The sequence below is a fragment of the Hyperoodon ampullatus genome (assembly GCF_949752795.1).
Source record: "Hyperoodon ampullatus genome assembly, chromosome: 4".
Classification (NCBI taxonomy): Eukaryota; Metazoa; Chordata; class Mammalia; order Artiodactyla; family Ziphiidae; genus Hyperoodon; species Hyperoodon ampullatus.
In genome coordinates, this window is record NC_136917.1 from 24,897,836 (window position 1) to 24,920,720 (window position 22,885).

At 61.6% G+C, this 22,885-nt stretch overlaps 1 protein-coding gene across 1 annotated transcript; it reads left to right on the plus strand.

Annotated features, from left to right (window-relative positions):
• Positions 1-1,431: 1,431 nt before the first annotated feature.
• On the plus strand, positions 1,432-22,209 carry HCN2 (hyperpolarization activated cyclic nucleotide gated potassium and sodium channel 2; the record flags this gene model as incomplete). Its single annotated transcript, XM_079701774.1, has 8 exons — positions 1,432-2,096; positions 11,220-11,643; positions 12,704-12,865; positions 13,879-14,097; positions 15,608-15,754; positions 19,506-19,746; positions 19,954-20,118; positions 21,497-22,209. The coding sequence occupies 8 exons, from the start codon at positions 1,432-1,434 to the stop codon at positions 22,207-22,209; spliced, it is 2,736 nt and encodes a 911-aa protein (XP_079557900.1).
• Between the last annotated feature and the right edge of the window lie 676 nt (positions 22,210-22,885).

The window sequence follows — 22,885 nt, forward strand, 5'->3', positions numbered from 1 at the left end:
TCACAGACTCACGGCAGACGGCAGCCCAGCCTGTCCACCCATCTGGCTGTGGGTCTGGCAGGGTCTGACTGAAGACACAGCAGAGGTGGCCCCTGGAAGGCCCCCCAGGGCTCAGGACAGCCTGCATGGGGACAGGAGATGGCCTGGCTCAGCCTGCCCATTGTTCAGATGGGCCCATCACTCAATGCCCTTGAGTCCCACCTACTGTGTGCAGGGACATGTCACATCACCCTCATGGTCCTGACCTCCAGGTGGGTGAAGTCACCCAATATGATGTCAGGCCTGAAAGTGCTAAGAAGGCCAGAGGGTCCCTGGAGGCCAGTGGTGGTCTTCAACCCCTCTCCCTGTTTCTCCAGGCCTTTCCTTATCTCTGCTCCCCGTCTCTCCTTTGTGCAGGACGCTCTGGTTGAGCTGGGGTGTGGAGCGGAGGCTGGGAAGAATCCTGGGCTTGTGGCCTATGTCACCTGACGCCAGGAATCACTCCCCAGCCTGGCTCTAGCCCCAGAAGCAGAGCCTCGAGTGTCTTCCCAGATCTGGGGGCCTAGGGGGTGGGGGCTGGCTGGAGCCTGAGCCCAAGGGGCAGAGAAATGGGGTAGCCCAACGGGGCTCACGTGGGCATCCGGTGGGAAGGGGTGGCAGACCCTGGGTCCCCCTGTGACCCTGGGCACTTCCCCACTTTAAAGCCCACCAGCCTTTTGGGAGAGCCCCCCCACACACACACTGTACTTTAGGGCCTTGTTTGAAGGTGGGGATCCTCAGCACCCTTGGGTGGCTCTTCCTATTGGCCCAATTCGGCCTCAGTTTCCTCATATGCAGGAGGTGGGGGAGAGGGGGCCACGGTGGCACCTGGAGACTCCTGGCCTGACCCCGCTTTGCTGCTCCCCACACAACACGTCTTTGTCGGGGTCTCAAGTGACAAAGCAAGTGCTCGTGTGGCCTTTTATTATGGAAATTCTCAAACCTATAGAAAGGATGGAGGCTAGTACGGGGGCGGCTCCACTTCTCCGAGCCCCAGCGTCAGTGGTTACCGCCCGCTGTGTCCTCTGGACAGAGGTGAATTGAAGCGCCAGGCGAAGGCCCCTCGTCAAGGTCGCGCGCGGAGGCGGTGACCTTGGGCGCGTCCCTCTTTTTCGCGGGCCTCAGTTTCCCCTTCTGGGACTACGCTTGATCGGGTCTCCGAGGCCTCGAGCCGCGTAACCTTGGGCCGTCCCAGAGCCGGCGGCCTCAGTTTCCCGGGCGCGGGACCCGTGCGGGGCGCGCCGGGAGTGTGCGCGGGCAGAGGAGGGGCTCCCGCCCCCTCCCCTCCCCCGCGGCCGCGGCTCCGCCCCTCGCGGCTCCGCCCCGCCCTCCCCCCGCCTCCCCCCCTCCCTCGGGCTCGGGCCGGCGGCGGCGGCGGCGGCTCCGCTCCGCACTGCCCGGCGCCGCCTCGCCATGGACGCGCGCGGGGGCGGCGGGCGGCCAGGGGAGAGCCCGGGCGCGACCCCCGCGCCGGGGCCGCCGCCGCCGCCGCCGCCGCCGCCGCCGCCGCCGCCGCCGCCGCCGCCCGCGCCCCCGCAGCAGCAGCCGCCGCCGCCCGCGCCCCCTCCGGGCCCCGGGCCGGCGCCCCCTCAGCAGGCGCCCCGGACCGAGGCGGCGCCCCCGGAGGCGGCGGACGAGGGCGGCCAGCGGGCCCGACTCCGCAGCCGAGACAGCTCGTGCGGCCGCCCGGGCACCCCGGGCGCGGCGAGCACGGCCAAGGGCAGCCCGAACGGCGAGTGCGGGCGCGGAGAGCCGCAGTGCAGCCCCGCGGGGCCCGAGGGCCCGGCGCGGGGGCCCAAGGTGTCGTTCTCGTGTCGCGGGGCGGCCGCGGGGCCCGCGCCGGAGCCGGGCGCTGGGTCGGGGCCGGTGGACGAGGCGGGCAGCGAGGAGGCGGGCCCGGCGGGGGAGTCGCGCGGCAGCCAGGCCAGCTTCATGCAGCGCCAGTTCGGCGCGCTCCTGCAGCCGGGTGTCAACAAGTTCTCGCTGCGGATGTTCGGCAGCCAGAAGGCCGTGGAGCGGGAGCAGGAGCGCGTCAAGTCGGCGGGGGCCTGGATCATCCACCCGTATAGCGACTTCAGGTACAGCCGTCCGGAGGGCCGGCCGGCCAGCGCGGAGGGGCACGGCGAGCGGACGCGCACAAGGGTCGGCCTGGGAGCGCTGTGAAGAGGGCGGGGCGGTGTGCCCCGCGGGTGACCTCGGGGCCCCTCGGTGACCTCGGGCGCGTCCGGGACCCGCCCCGGAATGACCTGGGCGCGCGAGGCGCCGCCCTTGGAGGAACACTGGGAGGCGCGCGCCCCCTCCCACGCAGCCTAACATTCCCCGCCCTTCGGGTGGGCGCATGTCACGGGCCGCAGGACCAGGGTCTGAGCGCGGAGGGGCGGAGAGGACGAATAGAGGGGATCGTGGGCGCCGGGGAGGCAGCGGAGCGGAAGGAAGGGCGCCCGGGAAGGACGCGCCCCGTAGAGGCTGGCGGAGAAAGGGTTAAGCGGACACGCCGGGTCCCAGGGTCTCCACCTGCGTCCCACGCCGCAGGGAGGCGCGTCTCGGGTCCCTGGGCCTCGGTATTGCGCAAGGAGGGGACACTGTTAGTGCTGGTGTCCCCCGGCTGTGTCTGCTCTGAGCCGCATCAGCTCCAGCGGCTGGGTGGTGTGCCCAGGTGTCAGTGGTGGTGATGTTGATGTGAATTCAGGCGGCTGATCTGTGGAAAGGCTCAGAGCAAGGCCCGGAGCAGGCTCAGCTGCGTGTGTTTGTGGTGTGCCCAGGTGTCAGTGGTTGTGTAGATGCTGATGTGAATTAAGCCAGTTGGTGCGTGGAAAAACCTCAGAGCAAGGCTGGAGCAGGGTCACGCCGCCGCGTATGTTTGCAGTTCCGTTCCCGGGTGAGCCCTGTGTGGCCTGGGAGTGTGAACGATGCATATCATTGCAGGCCGTGTGTGTGATCACGAACATGTGACTGCGGCGGGCGGGGGGCCGAGTGCTCTGGGGGGGTGTGTCTGCATGGCGGATCACTGGTGTGTGTTGGGGAGAGAGGGGGTGTGTGCATCAGCGGGCAGTGGGTGTGAGGTGATGTGTCCGTGACTGGGGTGTGTGAGTTGGGGTGCAGAGGGTCTCCCCAGGCCGCCGGGCCACCATCTCAGGGAGTGCACGGTTTCAGCACCACGGACAGCAGTCCAGCGGCCTCCGAATCCTATGACGCCGTGGGTCTCCCCTCCCTCAGGCCTGAGGTCGGATTCCTGGACCCCCAGAGCTGGGAAAGGGTAGCTGTGGGACTCTGCCTTTCCCTGGCCCCTCCATATCCCCTGTGCCTGACAACTGGGGAAACAGAGGCCCAGGGGCACACAACTCAGGAACGGAGGCTGGAAGAATGTCCAGGATTCCAGCTCCTAACCCCTCAGACCGTCCTGGGAGGGGAATGCAGCCTTGACCGGTGGCTTTGGGAGAGGCCAGGGGGCCCAGATGGGGTGCCTCTGGATGGTCCCGACCGGCATGGGGGCTCAGCACCCCTCTGCAGATGGTTCCAGTCTGTGAAATGGGGATGAACTTGACTTCCAGGGCTCCCTGGCCCACCTGGCCCCTCTGTGAATGGGGGCTAAAGCCAGCTGGCTGGAAAGGGACGTGGGGGCCATGTGGGCAGGGAGAGGTGGCTGCAGAAAGTAGCCATTCCTCTGTCCCCTCCAGCACATCCGCCTGCAGCATCCCCAGGGCTGTGGGTGGCCCTGGGCTTCCTCTCAGCTGCAGAGGGGGTGGGGGCTGCTGGGAGAAGGAGCTGGGCGTCCCCAGCCTTGTGTGCGTCCAGCACAGTTGCCCGTGGGTCCCTGGGCAGATACACTGTAAACTGGGGTGAGCAACGGGATGGGGGTGAGGGAGGGGTGAGTGAGGCCTGTAGCTGGGACTAGGTGAGCCAGTCAAAGTAAAAACCTTAAGACCCTGCCAAGCTGGGGTGCTGCGGGGCCTCTACAACCCCCCGCATTTTGGGAACCCTTCTAGACCCCTCGGATTCAGTATGGAGACAGACCCCCAAGCACATGATCGGAGAAGTGCTTCCTGAGTCCCTCTTGGGCCACAGCACCTTAAGAATATAGACCCAATCCTCATGTCAGATGTGAGGTGGCTGCCGCAGCTACCCCAAATTTACATGTGAGGAGAGGGGGTCACGGAGAGGTAAAGTCACTTGCCCAAAGCCACACAGCTAGTCCCTGGCAGAGCAGGGATTCATTCCCGGGCAGGCTGGCCCCTGAGTCTCCACTTTTGGACTGTCAGGCAAGCTGGCCCCTGGCCGTGTCCTGTCCAGGCCAAGAAGAAATGGGAGGAGAAGGGCATCCTGGGGATTGTTCAAGATAAGGGGGTTGCCCTGGGGGAGCCGTGGGCCATCTCTATGTTCGTGTGAGTGTTAGTTGTAAGACCCGTTCGTGGAGCAGTAGGGAGGGGCCTTTCTGGGTCTGCTTGTCCACACCTGGCTCCGTTTGTCCTCATGACCTGACGGTGCAGACACCATCCCTGTTGGTGCCCGGGTAAGCCCTGGACATGATTTAAAGGGAAACGGGGCCGTGAGACCAAGGCTTCTTCCCCAGCCCCAGGTCCTGCCCAGGGCCGCGGCATCTCCACTTTCTTGAGCTACAACTTTGCTCAAAGTGGCACGGCACCCATCTGGCACGGAGAACAGAACAATTCATGTTTGGTGAACTGGAACAGCCTTGGTCATGCCTAGCTCCTCGGGCCACATGGGCTTCCAGGCAGGGCAGGCATTTGCAGAGTCCTCGGGGAGCGGGGCTCTTGAGGAAGGTGACCGGACCGAGGCCGGAGGGGCAGGAGTGCATTGTCCGGGCCAGGCTGCAGAGGGGCTGGGGCAGTCTGCGGCGAGGCCTGCACCCCCTATGCATGGCCTGGAGTCCTCTCCGGGCTTCCCTGCCTCAGTTTCCCCAAATGCGTGGTGCACCCCATTCCTTTCGATCCGGTCGATGTCTGCACCGCCCATGCGTTCAGAAGTGGCCTTTTTTCCTTGATACGCTTACCTGCCTCTCCCCCCAACTCCATGGCGTCCTGGGGCCTGGCACGTCGCGGGTGGGGGGGGCCCAGGATGGTTTTGGGAACCCGCCGAGGGGCACACATGGGTGCAGGCAAGGCCAGTCAGGTTGTGAGCCCCGTTTCCTGGCAGCTTTGGAACAGCCCCAACCCTTTCTGAGGCGTGTCTTCACTTCTTCATGGGGCCATGAGTAACACTACAGCTGGTGCCCGGATACAGATGTTCTAGGAGCTTCCATGGGGGCGGGGGAGGGGAGAAGCATGTTCGAGGGACAGCAGGAAGGATTCAGGTTCAGGAGGGTTGGTTTTCCTTCTTTGCACCCTGAGGTCCATTTCTGAGTCAGAACAAGCATGAAGACCACCCCAGAGCAAAGCAGGGAGAGTGGCCAAGGGGCCTGCATGGTCACAGCCTGGGCCACTGCCTCCCGGAGGTCCTGGGGCCCTGGCAGGATCTTCTGCCCTGCCCCCAAAATGTATGAAGAAGAAATACAGTTAACTCCTTCACCTGGCCACCCCGGATTCTAGAGGCCAGAGAGAGGGGTTCGCGGGAAGGAGGAGAGCTCAGAGGGGAGGGCGTGGGTGGTGGTGCCCCAGGGAAGTAGGGCCCGGCTGCAACTCCCCACCGCCCGTTCTGGACAGTCCACTTTTTCTGCCACTTCCTCCACCTCCTTAGTTGGTGGTCACTTGGTGGTCAAGGCAGCCGTGGCCGTGTGGGAGCGTGGGCAGGTCTGGGGGGTAGAGGCTTCATGTCCCTAGAGAGAGTGTGGGCAAGTGGCTTCCCACGGCCTTTCATCCCGTTCCCGAGCCTGTAAGTGCTTCTGAGGTCTGACCTGAGTCTCTCCTGCTGCAGCTGCTGGATTTCAGTTCAATGTTCGCGAATTGTGTACCGCCGGGAGGCCTGGGTTGTGGGGAAAAGATAAGTGGGTCCTTTTCCTGGCCCTCAGCGGAGCTTAGACAAAGCCAGGACAGGTGGATGCTGACCTGTATCTGTGTGACATCCTGTGGGGTCCCTGAGGGCCTGGGGTGGTGGAGGGGCTGGCCTGAAGATCCAAGAGGGCTGGAGGACTTCTCCTGCCCCAGATGGCCCTACGGATTAGTGGGAGATCAGGATGCATCAGCTCATGAGAATAAACCCTGAATTATCCCAAGTTGGGGCAGTGGTGAGGGGCGGGGGCCAGAGTTTCCCCGGTTCTGAATCCAGCATGAAGGCACTCAGAGTGGGGGTTGGTGGACATGCCCTTTTCCCAGGTGGGAGGATTGAGGCCCAGGGCCCACCCACTGGGAGGAAGGACGCTCCATGGTCCCTGTGAGGGGTCAGGGGCCTGAGGTGGCCGAGGCCCCTCTCCTCGCTCCATTGGTTTCCTGCCAGAATTTGGAGTCTCTGGCCCCTGAATTCCCTGCTTTAAAAGCGTCACATCCCCACACCCCCTGTTTCAACATCCATGATCTGGGGGTTCAGGGGGACACTGGGGGGCCTTCCTTAGCTACCCACTTGCTCAGGACAGACCCTGCCTCACTTCCCCCATCAGCAAGCCCAACCCAAATGCAAAGAGCACAGGCTACCCCACTTCCTCCCTGGACGCCGTCCTCTGCCCTTTCCTTGCCTTCCGGCTGCCGGCAGGGGCATCTCAAGATTCATGTTCGTCCTTCTCACTTAAAACCCGCCATGGCCGTGGCCTCCACAGCCCTGCAGAGCCCGGCTCCCACACCCTCTCATCCCTTCTCACCTCCCTTCACACCCCTGCTCCAGCCCCAGGCCTCCCGGCCGCCCGGAAAGACAAACTCCATGCAGCCACGGGGCCTTTGCACTTGCCGGTTCATCCACCCGGGGTGCAGTGCCCGCACTCCGCCTAGCGGCCCTTCTCCATTATTCACCCACATGTCACTTCCTCTGAGAAGCCCTCCCAGCCCACCCTGGCTAAAGTGGCCCCTCTGAAGCATCCCACTCATTTATCTGTCTGTGTGGAACGCCTGTCTCCCCACTGGGCTGGGGGCCCTGAGGGAGGGCCGGGTCTGTCTGGTCGCCACGTGTCCCCCAGGCCTGCACACAGTCAGCCCCACAGTCTGCCCTGTCTTGGGATCACTCAGGCATCTTCCCCCGCAGGAGTCTCAGTTTCCCAATCCCTGACACCTGCCTGGGATCCGTAACTCACATCCGAGGGCTCAGGCCCTAATAATCCATCCCTAGCTCATCCTTAATCCCTGACCCCCCACTTCCCGGCCCCTAATCCCCTGGGATTTGCCCGATCCGATCCGTAATTCCTGGACTGCTTCCAGCCTGGTTCTTGGTTCTCTGACCCTGAAGGGAGGGAGCCGCTACCCTTGTTAACAGCGTCCCTGAGCAGCCACTTCAAGCTCCCAGGACACCCCTGCCCCTCGTCTGGCCCTGCCCTGCCTGGTCCTGGAAGAACAGGGCTGCTTGTCAGCTTCTGGAATTGGAGGGGCCCCAAGCACTGGAGACAGGAGGGTGACCGCATGGTCCTGAGCTCTGGCCCGGAGGCCTGGCCGCCTGGGTTCCGTCATTTCACCGCTTCCCACCTGGGTTTCTCCATCTGCGCAGAGAGGAGGGTCGGGGCAGCTGCTGGAGCGGGAGCTGGGCCCACGGGGGGTGCCCCGCTGACATCAGAGCCATGTGGGTGTGGCGCCCGGGAGAGGGTTCCGGGCTCTCCTGTCCACAGGGCACTGGGGGTTGTTGCCTCTGAGCCCCTGCTCCCCACCAGGAGTCCCGGCCTTGCTGGTCTCTCAGGGCCCAGTTCCTGTCCTGGCACAGGCAGGAAGCGGGGTCTGAGTGTTTCCCGATGGGGCCTGTTGTTTGTTAGGAAGGACTTTTCAATACGAGGTTTAATTACTGTCCCTGAAGGCCCTGGGTAGCTGAGGGCTGACTCAGGCCCCTGCAGGCCTCGACCCGGTCCCAGGGGTCTCTGGGGCAGCCTGATGCGGGAGGGGCTGCCGCGGTTGGGCAGAGGAAGCATTGTGGCTCAGAGAAGGAGAGTGATTAGTCCTGGGCTGCACAGCCCAAGGGGGCGGGCAGGGCGAGGAAAGGGGGTGCTGGGGAGAGGGACCTGGATCCTCTGCCCCAGGCCTCAGTTTCCCCTCCTCCTACCCAATTCCAGGAGGACCAAGGGCCACAGGCCTGGGGGCGGCAGGCTGGCTTTCAGGTCTTTGCACCCTTCCCTGGCTGGGCCACCTCTCTGGTCTGTCAGTGGGGAAGTGTGGTGCCTGCCCCCACGCCCCGCCCCCAGAACAAAAGGAGGGAACCTCTATGACAAGTCACCTGTGAAGGAGGAGGCCCTCCTCATCCTGGCCATTTACACTGTGGCTACCCCACCCTGGTAGTTTCTAGGCCCCCCTATTTAGATTGTTTCTAACCCCGCTCCTTGGTTTCTAGGCTCCTGTCCCTGGCCTTCAGTTACTTCTTCCTGCTTGCTTTGTCCTTGGGCGTGAGCCCTTCAGCGCCGGAGCTGGGGATTAGGACCAACCACTGCCGTGGACACTCTGGGGGTGGAGATGGGGAATAGGCAGGTGCGGCCCCTCAGTCAGGTTGGGGCTAGGTCCCTGGGGGTCTTGAGGATGAGTAGATGCCCCAGATCAGAAGTCTGAGCCCAACACCTTGTCTGGATTCAGGCAAAGGAAGGTCTTGAATTTGGAGCCGTCATTTGCCCTTAACACTCACCCCAGATCACGTCAACCCTTTCAGCTCTCAAGGTCTCCATCCCCACACCGAGGTGGGTTTCCCGGGCTCTCCCCATCACGGTTGGAGTCCCCATGGCCACTGGGAGAAGGCTCCAGTACATGTGGGCAGACAGAGCCGGGGGTGGGGGAGAACCTCAAAGCCTGCCACTCCCTGGGCTCCTCCCAGCCAGACAGAAGAGGAGACTGAGGTTCCCAGGGACTGGAGGGACTTGCCCAAGGCCACACCTGCCAGTGGGCGGGAGCCCAGGTCTGGCTGCTGTCACCACGGTCTTAGACATTGGGTCCATTCCAACCTTGGCTCTTGCAGACCATGCTGCTGTGAGCATCTTGTTACAAATCACTTTTCAATTTTTTTCTCTCCCTCTTGGATGATTTCCTTGGGCTCAGTTCCCCGAAGTGGAAGGCCTGGGTCACCCGGCAGGCACGGTGCTGTAGCTCTTCCCTCGGGGGGCTGCTCAGAACAGAGCCAATTCACAGTGAGTCCCCAAACAGGGAGCCCAGTGCGGCCACACCAGAGCGGAGTTTACGGCTTTCTGCTAATTTGGGAGAGTCCCTCCAGCCCCTGGGAACCTCAGTCTCTTCTTCTATCCATCCAGGAGGAGCCCAGGGAGCGGCAGGCTTTGAGGGTTCCCCCAGGCCTGTCCTGCCTACACATGCTAGAGCCTTCTCCAAGAGGACATGGGGACTCCAGCCATGATGGGGAGGGCGCCGGGCCTATGGGAGAGCCCTGGAAACCCACCGCGGGGTGGGCATTTCTCCCTGCACCGTGATGGGCAGAATCAGACGAATGACTCTTCAGAATTTGAGACCCTCCTTTGTCCAAATCTAGACAGGGAGTGTGGGCTTACACCCCGATCTGGGGCATCTACTCATCACTGAGACCCTGGGCCTCGGAGGTTTTCTCTTTATGTATATGTGTTAACAGAAATATAACAGTTAGCCTTTAACCATTTAAAAGTGTACAGTCAAGTGACATTAAATACATTCACAGTGTGCTGCAGCCATCCCCCTTATCACTCGCCAGAACTTTTCATCTTCCCAAACAGAAACTCCCCGGCCCCTACAGCCACAAACCCACTCTGTGTCTGTGGATCGGCCTGTCCTGGACGTTTCCCATCAATGGAGTCACACACCGTGGCTCCTTCTGTGTCTGGCTTCTCTCACTGAGCATCGTGGTCTCAGGGTCCACCGACATGGTAGCAAGTGTCGGGGCTTCTCTCCTTTCCGTGGCTGCATGACGCCCTGTGTGTGGACGGACACATGTGTTTGTATGTCCATTCACTGGTGGACACTCAGGTTGCTCCCACACTCTGGCCATTGTGAATCGTGCTGCCGTGGACACTGGTGCACAGGTGTCTCTTTGAGTCCCCACTTTTGAGTCCTTGGGTGAAGGCCCAGGAGTAGAATTGCGGGGCCACATGGTAACTCTAACTTTCTCAGGAACTGACAGGTTTCCCTTGGAGTGGTTTTGATTCCTATTTTATCAACTGCCGCAGGGATGGGCATCTCTCCATGTGGCCTTTGCTGCATCTGTCTGTCCTCATGGGTAAATGCTGGACTCAGAACACTGTGCCCGGCCGTTAATATTCCTCAAATGGACGGGCCTTTTTCTGGGAGCACAGAATTCCCGGGTGGAGTTTTGGAATTGACCTCCAGGACTTGTATCGGTCCTGGGCATATTTGGCCAGTCATCCCTTTTTCAGGCGTGTTTATCACATGAAACATCCAAGCCGTGGCCAAGTCCCATCCCTCAGGCTCTTCTGCCACCTGGCCCTGCGTTCTGCCGGGCAGGCCTTGGCTTCTCCCTTTCTCCCAGACGGCCTGGCACCCTGGCCTCTGCCCGGTCCCCAGCCCCCCCGGGTGCTTCTTGAAATGGATGGACAGCCAGTGCCCCCTGTTCAGCCTTCCGGTGCCCCACCGGGAAGTCCGGCCAGGGTGGGGGTCCTGCACCTGTATGTCAAACTGTGGATGTCCGGTGCCCACCTGGCACCTGCAGCCCCTGGCCGCCCAGCCACTCAACCCTCCTGGCTGCAGTTCCCACCCCCCACCCCCCCCCCCGCCCCTCCAGCTCCTCCGCTTGTCTGTCTCCCCCTCCTGGTTCGACCCTAGTGCTTTTTGGACGGCAGCCTTGTGCCAGGCACGTTGGGCCTTCTTGGTCCTGGGAAACATTTAGTCAATTTTTGAGCGGCCTCTTGGACTCTTCCAGGTCTCCGGTTTCTTCAAGGAGAGAAGGTCAGGCTGGGCCAGCGAGAGGGACCTGGGCTGGGGGAGCCCAGCCGGCAGTGGAGTGCTGTCTGGGGCTTGGGAGGGCTTCCTGGAGGCGGGGTCCACACTAGCCGGGGCCAAAGTCTCAGCTTTGCCGGAGGAGGCGAGCGCTGGGCTGGTCTTCAAAGGCGTATGCGCGCGTGGTGGGGCAGGCAGGCTCCGCGGAGGGCCCCGCGCAAAGGTGGAGGTGTGACCGCGTGACCGGCTGCACCTCGCCCCCAGGTTCTACTGGGACTTCACCATGCTGCTCTTCATGGTGGGAAACCTCATCATCATCCCTGTGGGCATCACCTTCTTCAAGGACGAGACCACGGCCCCGTGGATTGTGTTCAACGTGGTCTCGGACACATTCTTCCTCATGGACCTGGTGCTGAACTTCCGCACGGGCATCGTGATCGAGGACAACACGGAGATCATCCTGGACCCCGAGAAGATCAAGAAGAAGTACCTGCGCACGTGGTTCGTGGTAGACTTCGTGTCCTCCATCCCCGTGGACTACATCTTCCTCATCGTAGAGAAGGGCATCGACTCCGAGGTCTACAAGACGGCGCGCGCCCTGCGCATCGTGCGCTTCACCAAGATCCTCAGCCTGCTGCGCCTGCTCCGCCTGTCGCGCCTCATCCGCTACATCCACCAATGGGAGGAGGTGAGCACGGCTGCACGTTGGCGCAGGGGCGGGGCCATGGGCGTGGGCAGGGTTGTGATGAGCGACGCGGATGCAAGCGTGGGGTCTGTGGGGTCGTGATGGGCTGGAGCGGGTCTAGGATGTAGGGGCGCGGGGTTGTGATGGGCGAGGGTGTGGTGATGGGTGAGGATGCTGTGATGGGACCCGGCCATTGGCTGCAGGAGGGGGCAAGAAGGCACCAGGAACAAAAAGGCGGGGCCATGATGGGAGACTCTGGGCGGGGCTACCGGGGTCCAGGGGCATGGTCACAGTGAGAGGACAGGTGGGGATACTGGCAAACGAGTGGGGTCATTGGGTGGGGCACTGGGCGGAGTTACAGGGACTGCAGTGAGGGGCCTAGGAACCTTAGGGGTGGAACCTGGGCCTCGGGGCGGGGGGGCACGGGGAGTGGTCACTGGAGCTTGTACCCGGTGGAGGGTCGGGGGGGTCACAGGGAGCGCAGCATGGACGCTTGACGCATCCGCACCCCTCTCCTTCCTTCTACCCTGTAAGAGGCAGACTCCACAGCCCCGGTGGCAACGGGGAAACTGAGGCTCCGAGAAGCGAAATCACGCCCCTCTCCCCCAAGTTCAGACCCGCCTCTGGACTGAGTGTGACCTGATTCCTGAAGCCCGCGGCCACCACGCGGGCTCAGAGTCGCCGCCACTGTCCAGGACAGCAACTAGGCTCCAAGGCGGGGAGTGGGTGGGGACAAGGCTGCGGAAAGAGGCCGTGGTCCTGGGAGAGGGCAGTGGGCAGCCGGCCAGGCAGAGAGATTTGGGCGCCCGGGGCGGCAGGCCGGGCAGGGGGCCATGTGCTCTAGTCTAGGGTGCTTCATTACGTTGAAAGGCAACGGGTCTCACGGGAGCGGGGGCCCCACTGGCCGCGTGGGGGGCGTGGTGAGGTGGGGCGGCTCCTAAGGGGAGTGGGCCCTGCGGAGGGCTTCGTCCTCCTACTGCCCAGGTCGCAAGAGGCCATGGGCGGAGGCCTCTCCCTCGCACACCGTCCGCGGGACTCTCACGGGCGCCGCCCCACCCCCCAGATCTTCCACATGACCTATGACCTGGCCAGCGCAGTCATGCGCATCTGCAACCTCATCAGCATGATGCTGCTCCTGTGCCACTGGGACGGCTGCCTGCAGTTCCTAGTGCCGATGCTGCAGGACTTCCCGCGCAACTGCTGGGTCTCCATCAACGGCATGGTGGTGAGCCCCGAGCCCCCCGCCCCACATCCGCTCCCGGAGCGCATGGCGCCTGAAACACTCCTCTGGGGGTGAGCGCCCCTCTGGGCTGCTATCCGACTTCGAGCCTTGCCTTGCAGACCCCGGGACCATGGAGATCTTTGACCGTTTGAGGGCTATAGGACAGTTTCTGTCCCCCAGAGATCGCATCATCTGCTTACTGTGCTTTGCAATGCATTCCACTTTTTAATTTGCATACATGTATTTAAAAGACAGTTTTATATCATAGTCCTCAAATGGGAAGGTGGTATCATGGGCCGTGAGAAATAAAAATTGGAGACTCACAAGCACCTATTACTTCCTGGCTGAGATGCTGAGTGTTAAAAGCTTTCCTCCTGCACGTGAGGCACAGGGCAGGTGGGCGTTGACGGGCAGGAGCAGCGGAGGGAAAACCCGCGGGTGCCCACCCTGGCACCTGGCACAGCTGCCTGGCTGAGGCAGTTCATTGTCTGGCCGGACACCCAGGCATGTGGTCCTGTTTCCTGAACCGGGCCCGCTGCCCCCTCCCCTAACCAGGTCAGCTGAGGACTGGGAGGGGGCTCCTGGTCCTGCCTGATGCCTCCCCCCTCTCCGCCCCTCTGATCAGATGTCAGTGTTCCCAGCTCACTGTCTCTGGGGTCCCTGGAACTTTCCCATTCTCTTGGCCTCACAGACACTCGTCAGAGGCTGAAAAGTGGTGGGGGCTCCTGAGCCCCCAAGGCTAGACTCTGGCCCCCTCTGAGCCTCAGTTTCCCAGGACTGAAGTGGGGAGGCGGCTTCAGACCCACACCTGCTGCTGAGTTGCTGTGACGTGTGTGCACGCCATGTCAGCTGCCTGAGTCTCAGTTTCCCTTGGTTACCTCTGGAAGACACGGAGCTCACCACCTGGATGCCTGGGGGAGGACGGGCAGGCGGGGCCCTGGGGGGGGTGTGTGTCAAGGAGCTCCCTGGGGGCCGCGAGCGCCCACCCACCCGCCCGCCCACCCGTGGCCTTGCAGAACCACTCGTGGAGTGAGCTCTACTCCTTCGCGCTCTTCAAGGCCATGAGCCACATGCTGTGCATCGGGTACGGGCGGCAGGCGCCGGAGAGCATGACGGACATCTGGCTGACGATGCTGAGCATGATTGTGGGCGCCACCTGCTACGCCATGTTCATCGGCCACGCCACCGCCCTCATCCAGTCGCTGGACTCCTCGCGCCGCCAGTACCAGGAGAAGGTGAGACGGGGAGGCACCCCCGTGGGTCTGAGGGTCCACCCCACATCCCCCTAGCTCTGTGGAGGAAGGAGGTCTGGAGCCTGGAGGGGGGCAGGGAAGGAGGGGTTGAGGGAGACACAGGCCAAGGAAGGGGACAGGAGCCGGAGGGGTCCGAACAGGACAGGGCCAGTCCGAGGGGCATCAGGGGGCTCCGGGGTTGGGGGGAAAGGTCTCTGGGCCATCTCGGGAGGGGCTGGGGTGCTGGGGTTGCTCAAGGACACAGGGGAAGCCTCTGGGAGAGCAAGGATGTCCTGGCACTTGGCCTTGGTGGGGGAACCTCTGTGGAGCCAATCTGAGGGCTGTGGGCCGGGAAGGGCCAAGAGAGGGCGGGTGGGACCCCACAGGCCAGCCCTTTCTGGAGGTCAGCCTCAGGCTTCACTCTGCCTCAGTCTCCCCTCCCTAAGGCCAAGGGTGGCCTGGTCCCTGGGACATCGCCCCATTGGCCCTGCACTGCTATCCGATGGCTGGCCTTGGCCAGGCAGCCGCAACCTCCCAAGCAGTGCCCAGCAGTCGGGTCGGCTGGGTCAGCTGGGCCTGGTGCCAGGCACCCCGGCTGTCCGGAAGCCACCGGCCTCCCACCCAAACATAAGCTGGTGTCGCCACCCGCCTGCTGTCACGGGTTCCGCTAAGCTCAGGGCAGCTGTGGCCAGGCGGGGCTGGGGCGGAAGCGGGGCCAGGGCTCCCCTGAGGGTGCCATCCTGTGGACAGCAGGGCCTGGCACCCCTTCCTGGTGCCCACACCCGTACCCTGCTCAGGAGGAGCTGGGCTGATTTCTAGAAAGATCATTGGGGAGGGGAGCCAGGGCCACCAAAGGGTCTGGGACCTCTGGGGCGGGGGCCAGTCCAGCTCCCTCTAAGGGCTGGGGGTGGGGTGCTGGTGGGGGGGAAGGGTTGCCAGATGAAATTCAGGACGGGACTTCCCAGTGGTCCAGGGGTTAAGACTCCACGCTGCCACTGTAGGGGACACGGGTTCCACCCCTGGTAGGGAAAGTTCTGCATGCTGTGTGGTATGGCCCAAAAAAAGGAAATTCAGGACATAGCAATAACTTTTTTTTTTTTAATTCATTCATTCATTTTTGGCTACGTTGGGTCTTAGCTGCTACGCACGGGCTTTCTCTAGTTGCGGTGCGTGGGCTTCTCATTGCAGTGGCTTCTCTTGCTGTGCAGCGCGGGCTCTAGGTGCGCGGGCTCAGTAGTTGTGGCACACGGGCTTAGCTGCTCCACGGCATGTGGGATCTTCCTGGACCAGGGCTCGAATCCATGTCCCCTGCACTGGCAGGCGGATTCTTGACCACATCACCACCACGGAAGTCCCCTGCCCAGGATATTATGTGTCTGGGGCATTTTGGTCGTTTATCTGAAGTTCAGATTGCCCTGGGCATCTCGTATTGTGTTACTGTTAAGTCGAGGCCCACTCGGGGCGGGGGCTCGGGAGCGGCGGCCGCTGACCCGGGCCCCCCGCCCTGTTACAGTACAAGCAGGTGGAGCAGTACATGTCCTTCCACAAGCTGCCTGCTGACTTCCGCCAGAAGATCCATGACTACTACGAGCACCGCTACCAGGGCAAGATGTTCGACGAGGACAGCATCCTGGGCGAGCTCAATGGGCCCCTGCGGGAGGTGAGGTGGGGGTCCGCGTGTGGAGGAGGGTCCTGGGGGAGCCCCACGGGCCCCTGCAGGAGGTGAGGGGCGGGGTGCTCACTCCAGAGGCTCCAGGGAGGGTCCTTCCTGCCCCTCCCAGCTCCTGTTGTGGCCCACGGTTCTCGGTGTCCTTGGCTTGGGGACACATCACCCCGGCCTCTTCATCTTCACGTGGCCTGTTCCTGTGTCTCTGTGTACCCTCCTCTGTAAGGACACCAGCCACTGGGTTCAGCACGACCTCATCTTAACCAATCACACCTGCAAAGGCCCTATTTCCACATCTGGCCCCGTTCACACGTACCAGGGCTCAGGACTTCAGCGTATGATGGTGGTGGGTGGACAGTTCAACCCGTGACCCTCAGCAAGCAGTTACTGGGTGCCAGCTGTGTGCCCTGCCCTGTTTCCAGGGAGGTGGTGCCAGAGGGGAAGCTCTGGGAGGGACGGAGTGGGGAGGGGCTTGGGGCAACTCACAGAGGCAAGTGTGAGCCTGCGTGGCCCTGAGGAGGGAGAGGAACGGGCACTAGGGTTTCTTCTGAGGGTGGAGGTGCCTCCCAGCAGGCAAGCACTGTGGCTACCTGCACTGAAAATATTCGCTTGGTAATTATTTTCATTCATTCACTCATTTACAGACAGACACCTCACAGACCACAAAATGCATGAAATGCCGTGTGTCGAGTGTATTCAGAGTGGTGCCACCACTGCCGCCTAAGCCCACGGCCTGGCCTTCCCGGCCGCTCAGGACACCCGGCCCTCACTCCCCATTCCCCTCCCGCCAGCCCCTGGCGACCTGTGTTTGATCATTACTCAGGTGTTTACATAAAGTCAAATTTACAAATCCAGATATATTCAGAAAATGCCCATCTTCTGTCCTGTCCCTCTGCCCGGTTTCCTCCTGCTCTCTCCGTCCATTTTCTGCCTTTTTAACACAAAACAAAGGCGGGCAGGCCTCCGGGGTGTCGGTGCCTGGCGCTCCCTCTCCGGGTCGTTTGCTTTGCCGGAGGAGCTCGCGGCACAGGGCAGAGGCAAGGGTGGGGTCGGGGCCCTGCCGGTCTGTGCAGATTCCCCTCCGAGAGCGCCACGAGGGACACCCTGGAGACGGTCCCAAAACGCCGAGGTGAGAGGTGCACCCCTCAGGTGCGATTCTCTTATTTTCCTTCCATCAGGGGCTTATTTGCATTTCTCTTCCTGTAAACTGTTCATAACTTTTGCTTGTTTTCCTACAGAACTTTTGGTCTTTTTGTTGTTTTTATTTATTATTTATTTTTTAAAGATTGGGAGTGTTTTATTTATTTATTTTTGGCTGCGTTGGGTCTTCGATGCTGCATGCGGACTTTCTCTAGTTGTGGCTAGTGGGGGCTACTCTTCGTTGCAGTGCGCGGGCTTCTCATTGCGGTGGCTTCTCTTGTTGCAGAGCACGGGCTCTAGGCGTGCGGGCTTCAGCAGTTGTGGCTCTCGGGCTTAGCTGCTCTGTGGCCTGTGGGATCTTTCCGGACCAGGGCTCGAACCTGTGTCCCCTGCATTGGCAGGCAGACTCTTTTTTTTTTTTTTTTTTTTTTTTGCGGTATGCGGGCCTCTCACTGTTGTGGCCTCTCCCGTTGCGGAGCACAGGCTCCGGATGCGCAGGCTCAGCGGCCATAGCTCACGGGCCCAGCCGCTCTGCGGCATATGGGATCCTCCCGGACCAGGGCACGAACCCGTATCCCCTGCATCGGCAGGCGGACTCTCAACCACTGCGCCACCAGGGAGGCCCTGGCAGGCAGACTCTTAACGACTGCACCACCAGGGAAGTCCCTGGCCATTTGTCTTTAAAACTTGCTTACTGTGGTTTTTTTCCCCCACGTGTGGAATTTTTATGCCCTGTACATCAGGTGCTGCATGTATGCTTGCTGTACACAGTGAGTGTTCAATGTGTGCTTGTGTAACAGAGCGAGTGTAGTGTTCAGTGTTTGCCTTCTGTACACAGCAGGTGCTTAACACCTGACTGCTGTGCATAGTAGGTTCTCAATATCTACTGTCTGCGGACATCTGGCACACAATACATGCTCGCTGTATACAGCAGGTGCACAATACCTGCTTGCTGTACACACCCATGCTTTAGAGGAATTTGCCCACGTTTTCTTCTAATACTTGTAGAGTTTCATTATTGGCATGTAGACCCCCCTATGCCTTTGGAATTTATCGTGGAATCTGGCGTGAGGAAGGGATCCAGGCTCATCTGCTGTGTGGGGCTGAACCATCTGGCTCTGTCCCAAGACTTGGTGGGGGAGGGGCACCTTAAGCTGAAGTTCCCTCCTGCTTGGGTCTATTTCTGGACTTTTCATCTGTCCCATCAGCCTGTCTGCTGTGTGTGTGCCTGTATCGCGCAGAGGTTTGCGGTGTGCTTTGGTGTCTTAGAGGGCGAGTTCCCCCTCCCTGCTCTTCTTTGTCACAGGCTTCCTGCTACTTCTGCTCATTTGTTCTAAATGAACTTGACTAGCCCCGGTTATCGAGAAGCGAGCCGGGCAGCACTTCCACAGGGCTCTGTGAGCTGTATCCCTGCCCGGGGAGAATGGGTGTCTTCCATCTCGAAGATGGTGAGCAGTGCTCTCTGAGGACACAATGTGTTCAAGGCTCTTCTGTGCCTCTGGGAGGGTTTTCAACGTTTCCTCATATAGATTTGGCCATGTCTTGGTAAACTCGTGCCATGGCATCTTACTTAGCTCTTTATGTGGGTGGAAATGGGGTCTTCTCATCCATTATGTCTTCTTTGGAGTGGCTTTCGTTTGCATGTACAAAAGCTGTGGATTTTTTTTTTAATTATTTATTTTTGGCTGTGTTGGGTCTTTGTTGCTGCACACGGACTTTCTCTAGTTCAGGCGAGCGGGGCCTACTCTGTGCAGTGCACAGGCTTCTCATTGCGGTGGCTTCTCTCATTGCAGAGCATGGGCTCTAGGGCGCGCAGGCTTCAGTAGTTGTGGCATGCGGGCTCACTAGTGTGGCTCGTGGGCTCTAGAGCACAGGCTCAGTAGTTGTGGCACACGGGCTTAGTTGCTCTGAGGCATGTGGGATCTTCCCGGACCAGGACTCGAACCCGTGTCCCCTGCATTGGCAAGCGGACTCTTAACCACTGCGCCATCAGGGAAGCCTGATTTTCTTTTTAAGGTAAGCAAAGTGCCCCATCATTAGGGCACCCCCGATGGATGTTCCATCAAGTGAAATCTCCACATGACCCCCACCCAGATCAAATGTGGAGCATTTCCATCCCGCAGAAGCTTCTTTGCCAAGGATAACCGTCGTCCTGACTTCTACCACCGTGGATTCATTTTAAGGCTCTTGGTTTTCATGTTGGTTTTTTTAATCACTTGCTATTTTGACTAATTTCCCTTGTTACAGTTTTCCATTGACTCTTTTGGGTTTTTCAGGCAATTCCATTAATACAGATAGTAAAGAGACAGTTTTACTTTTTCCTTTCCAATTCTTACGTCTCCGAATGCTCTTCCGTGTCTAACTGCATAGGCCAGTGCTGCCAACACAGAGAGTTCAACAGTAGAGGATCTCGGGAATCTTTTCTTGATCCTCTCTTTGGTGGCAAAACCTCCAGTGTTTGCCTATTAAGATGCTGGCTTTCAGGCTAACGTGTTAAATCCCTTTCACAAACCGAAGGTCTGAGAGGTGCAACAGTCCCAAAGGTAGGGTGCGATGGAGGAGCGGCTGTGTGCCCTGCCGTCACCCCCACCTCCCACCCCTACAGGAGATTGTCAACTTCAACTGCCGGAAGCTGGTGGCCTCGATGCCACTGTTTGCCAACGCCGACCCCAACTTCGTCACGGCCATGCTGACCAAGCTCAAGTTCGAGGTCTTCCAGCCGGGTGACTACATCATCCGTGAGGGCACGGTTGGCAAGAAGATGTACTTCATCCAGCACGGGGTGGTCAGTGTGCTCACCAAGGGCAACAAGGAGATGAAGCTGTCAGACGGCTCCTACTTCGGGGGTGAGTGTCTGTGGGCAGGGGTGCCGGCGGCAGACGGAGGTCAGGGTGGGGAACCCAGGGGCAGGGGCGTGGCTGGCACGCGCAGCAGGAAGGCCCTGGGGCACGGGGAGGCTGGACTGCTCTGCTGGCTGGAAGGGCCTGGGGGACAGCTGGCTGGGGCCGCTGGGTGTGGCCCACCAGTGAGACGCTGCCCCGGGCTGCATGCAGAGATCTGCCTGCTGACGCGGGGCCGGCGCACGGCGAGCGTTCGGGCTGACACCTACTGCCGCCTCTACTCGCTGAGTGTGGACAACTTCAACGAGGTGCTGGAGGAGTACCCCATGATGCGGCGGGCCTTCGAGACGGTCGCCATCGACCGCCTGGACCGCATCGGTGAGTGGGCCCAGCGGTCAGCCTCAGTGGCTGTCGGGGGGGCCGCCTGAGGAGCGGGGTGGCATGGCCCAGCTGACCCTCAGGGCCCCTTCTGACCCCCAGACCAGATTCCTTGACCCACTTTCTCCCTTGGCCAAATACGACCCCAGTTTCCCAAGGATGGGGAAGTGGGTGTTTCTGCTCCCTAGGCAAATGTTTGAGCACCTACTGTGTGCCGGGAGGTGTAGATGTGGCCCACGAGGCTGAAGTGGTGGCCACCCTCAGGCTTGTCATGGAGGAGGGGATGTCGGGGGGGCTTCCTTGTGACTCCAAGTGGAGACCCAGATGGGTAGGCGTTGCCGGTAGAAAGACAGAGGCATGTTCTGGGAGTGGAGGCGGCATGTTCTGGGAGTGGAGACAGCATGTGCCAAGGCCCTGAGGTGGGAAAGAGGCCTGGAGTCCAGGGACTCAGGGAAGCTGGGAGGGAGGTGGGCATCAGGCACAGGAGGCCACAGGGCTGTAGAGGGAGGCGTTCAGGCTGTAGGTCAGAAGCACTGGGGAGCCATGGATGATCCTAGGTAGGGGAGGACCTGATCAGATGTGCACTTTATGAGGGTGGAGGAAGGAGAAATCTGGTGGCCTGGCCTGTGTGTGGGGCGGGTGGCTTTGGGTAAAGGGAGAGGTGGGCGGGCAGGGGGATCCTTAGAAATGGCTAAGGACTTGCTGAAGACTAGAGCAGGATTCAGAGAGGTAGAGGCCCTTGGTACTATGTGTGGGAATAAAGACAGCGAATGGCTAGAAAAGCAAAATGGGATGCGGTAGGGAAGAGTTAAGACTTCCCAGTACTCAGAAAGCACTCAAAATGTTTATAAGAGGCACTTAAAATTTTGCTCTGTACAGTATCTGCTTAGATGTGTTTGCTATATACAGTAGGCACTCAACCCATGCCTACTATGTACACGGTAGGCATTTAGCATGCCGGCCATATACAGGCAGGAGTCTGCGTGTGCTGCTTTTGCACCGTAAGTGTGTGATACCTGCGTGGTGTACACAGCAGGTGCACAATACATGCTTACTGTATACAGGAAGTGCTCCACACATGCTGGCAGGATTCGAGTGTCTCATACTTGCTTTGTGTGTGAAGCAGGTGCTTGATGTGTTTGTTTGCTACGCACAAAGGTGCTTGATTCATGCTTGCTGTATACGGTAGGTGTACAAGTTCAGCTTCCTTTACACAGCAGACACCTGGCACGTTTGCTGTATGCAGGAGGGGCTCCATTCGTGCTGGCTGTAGAGAGCAGGCACTAGATGCAGGCTTACTGCACGCAGAAGGCGCTCCACGCATGCGTGCAGTGCACGGCCGCAGGCACCTCTGACGCTCCCCCCCCCCCTAAACCAGGCAAGAAGAACTCCATCCTGCTGCACAAGGTGCAGCACGACCTCAACTCGGGCGTGTTCAACAACCAGGAGAACGCCATCATCCAGGAGATCGTCAAGTACGACCGTGAGATGGTGCAGCAGGCCGAGCTGGACCAGCGCGTCAGCCTCTTCCCGCCGCCGCCGCCGCCGCCGCCGCCGCAGGGCGCCTCGGCCATCGCCACGCTGCAGCAGGCCGTGGCCATGAGCTTCTGCCCGCAGGTGGCACGCCCACTCGTTGGGCCCCTGGCGCTCGGTTCGCCGCGCCTCGTGCGCCGCTTGCCCCCCGGGCCCGCGCCCACCGCTGCCTCGCCCGGGCCCGCGCCCGCTGCCAGCCCCCCGGGCGCGCCCTCCAGCCCCCGGGCACCGCGGACCTCGCCCTATGGCGGCGCGCCTGGCTCACCCGCTGCGCCCCGCGCCGGGCCCGCGCTGCCAGTGCGCCGCCTGAGCCGCGCCTCGCGCCCGCTGTCCGCCTCGCAGCCCTCGCTGCCCCACGGCGCACCCGGCCCCGGCCCCGGAGCCTCGGTGCGCCCGGCCAGCAGCTCCACGCCGCGCCTGGGGCCTGCGCCCGCCGCCCGGGCCGCAGCGCCCAGCCCGGACCGCAGGGACTCAGCCTCGCCCTCACCCTCGCCTGGCGCCACCAGCGGACCCGACCCGCTGGACTCCGCGCGCTCACGCCTCTCGTCCAACTTGTGACCCTTGCGCGCCGCCCTGTGGCCCAGCCAGGCCGGGGCGGGGCTGTCACTCAGACCAAAGCCATGCCATTGCGCAGCCCGGGCCGCCCGCCCCAGAAGCCATAGAGGAGACGTAGGTAGTTGTAGTCGGACGGGCGACCCGGGCCGGCGGGACACCCCCGCCAAGCCACCCATCGCCCTGAGCCCGCCCACATCGCCCCTGCCCCCGGCGGCCCCGCGCGGGCGAGGGGGCTCCCTTCACCTCGGTGCCTCAGTTCCCCCAACTGTGAAGCGGGGACAGGCCGGCCGGGGCCGAGGGGAGAGGGCCGTGGAGCCCCGCCCGCGCCCGCCCTCGCCCTCCAATGAGGATCTGTTTTTAAGTGCAATACTTCGCCCGCCGGCTTCCCGCTGCCCCCGTCGCGCTCACGCAATAACCAGCCTGGTCCCTGTCCACGCGCGTCCGCGGTGACCGCCCCGGAGTGGGCACACACCACTCCCTCCAGCGCCCCAGCGTGGGGGCGAGGCCGGGGGGTCCCTGCCGTCATGGTGAATGTACTGACAAGCCGAGGCAGCAGCGCCCACCGCACCCCCCACGCCCCACTGAGCCCCACGCCCCCATTCCGCGCAATAAACGACAGCATTGGCGCCCAGCCTGCCGCGTCTGATGGCTCTGCCTGGACCCAGTGCGCAGCCCGCCC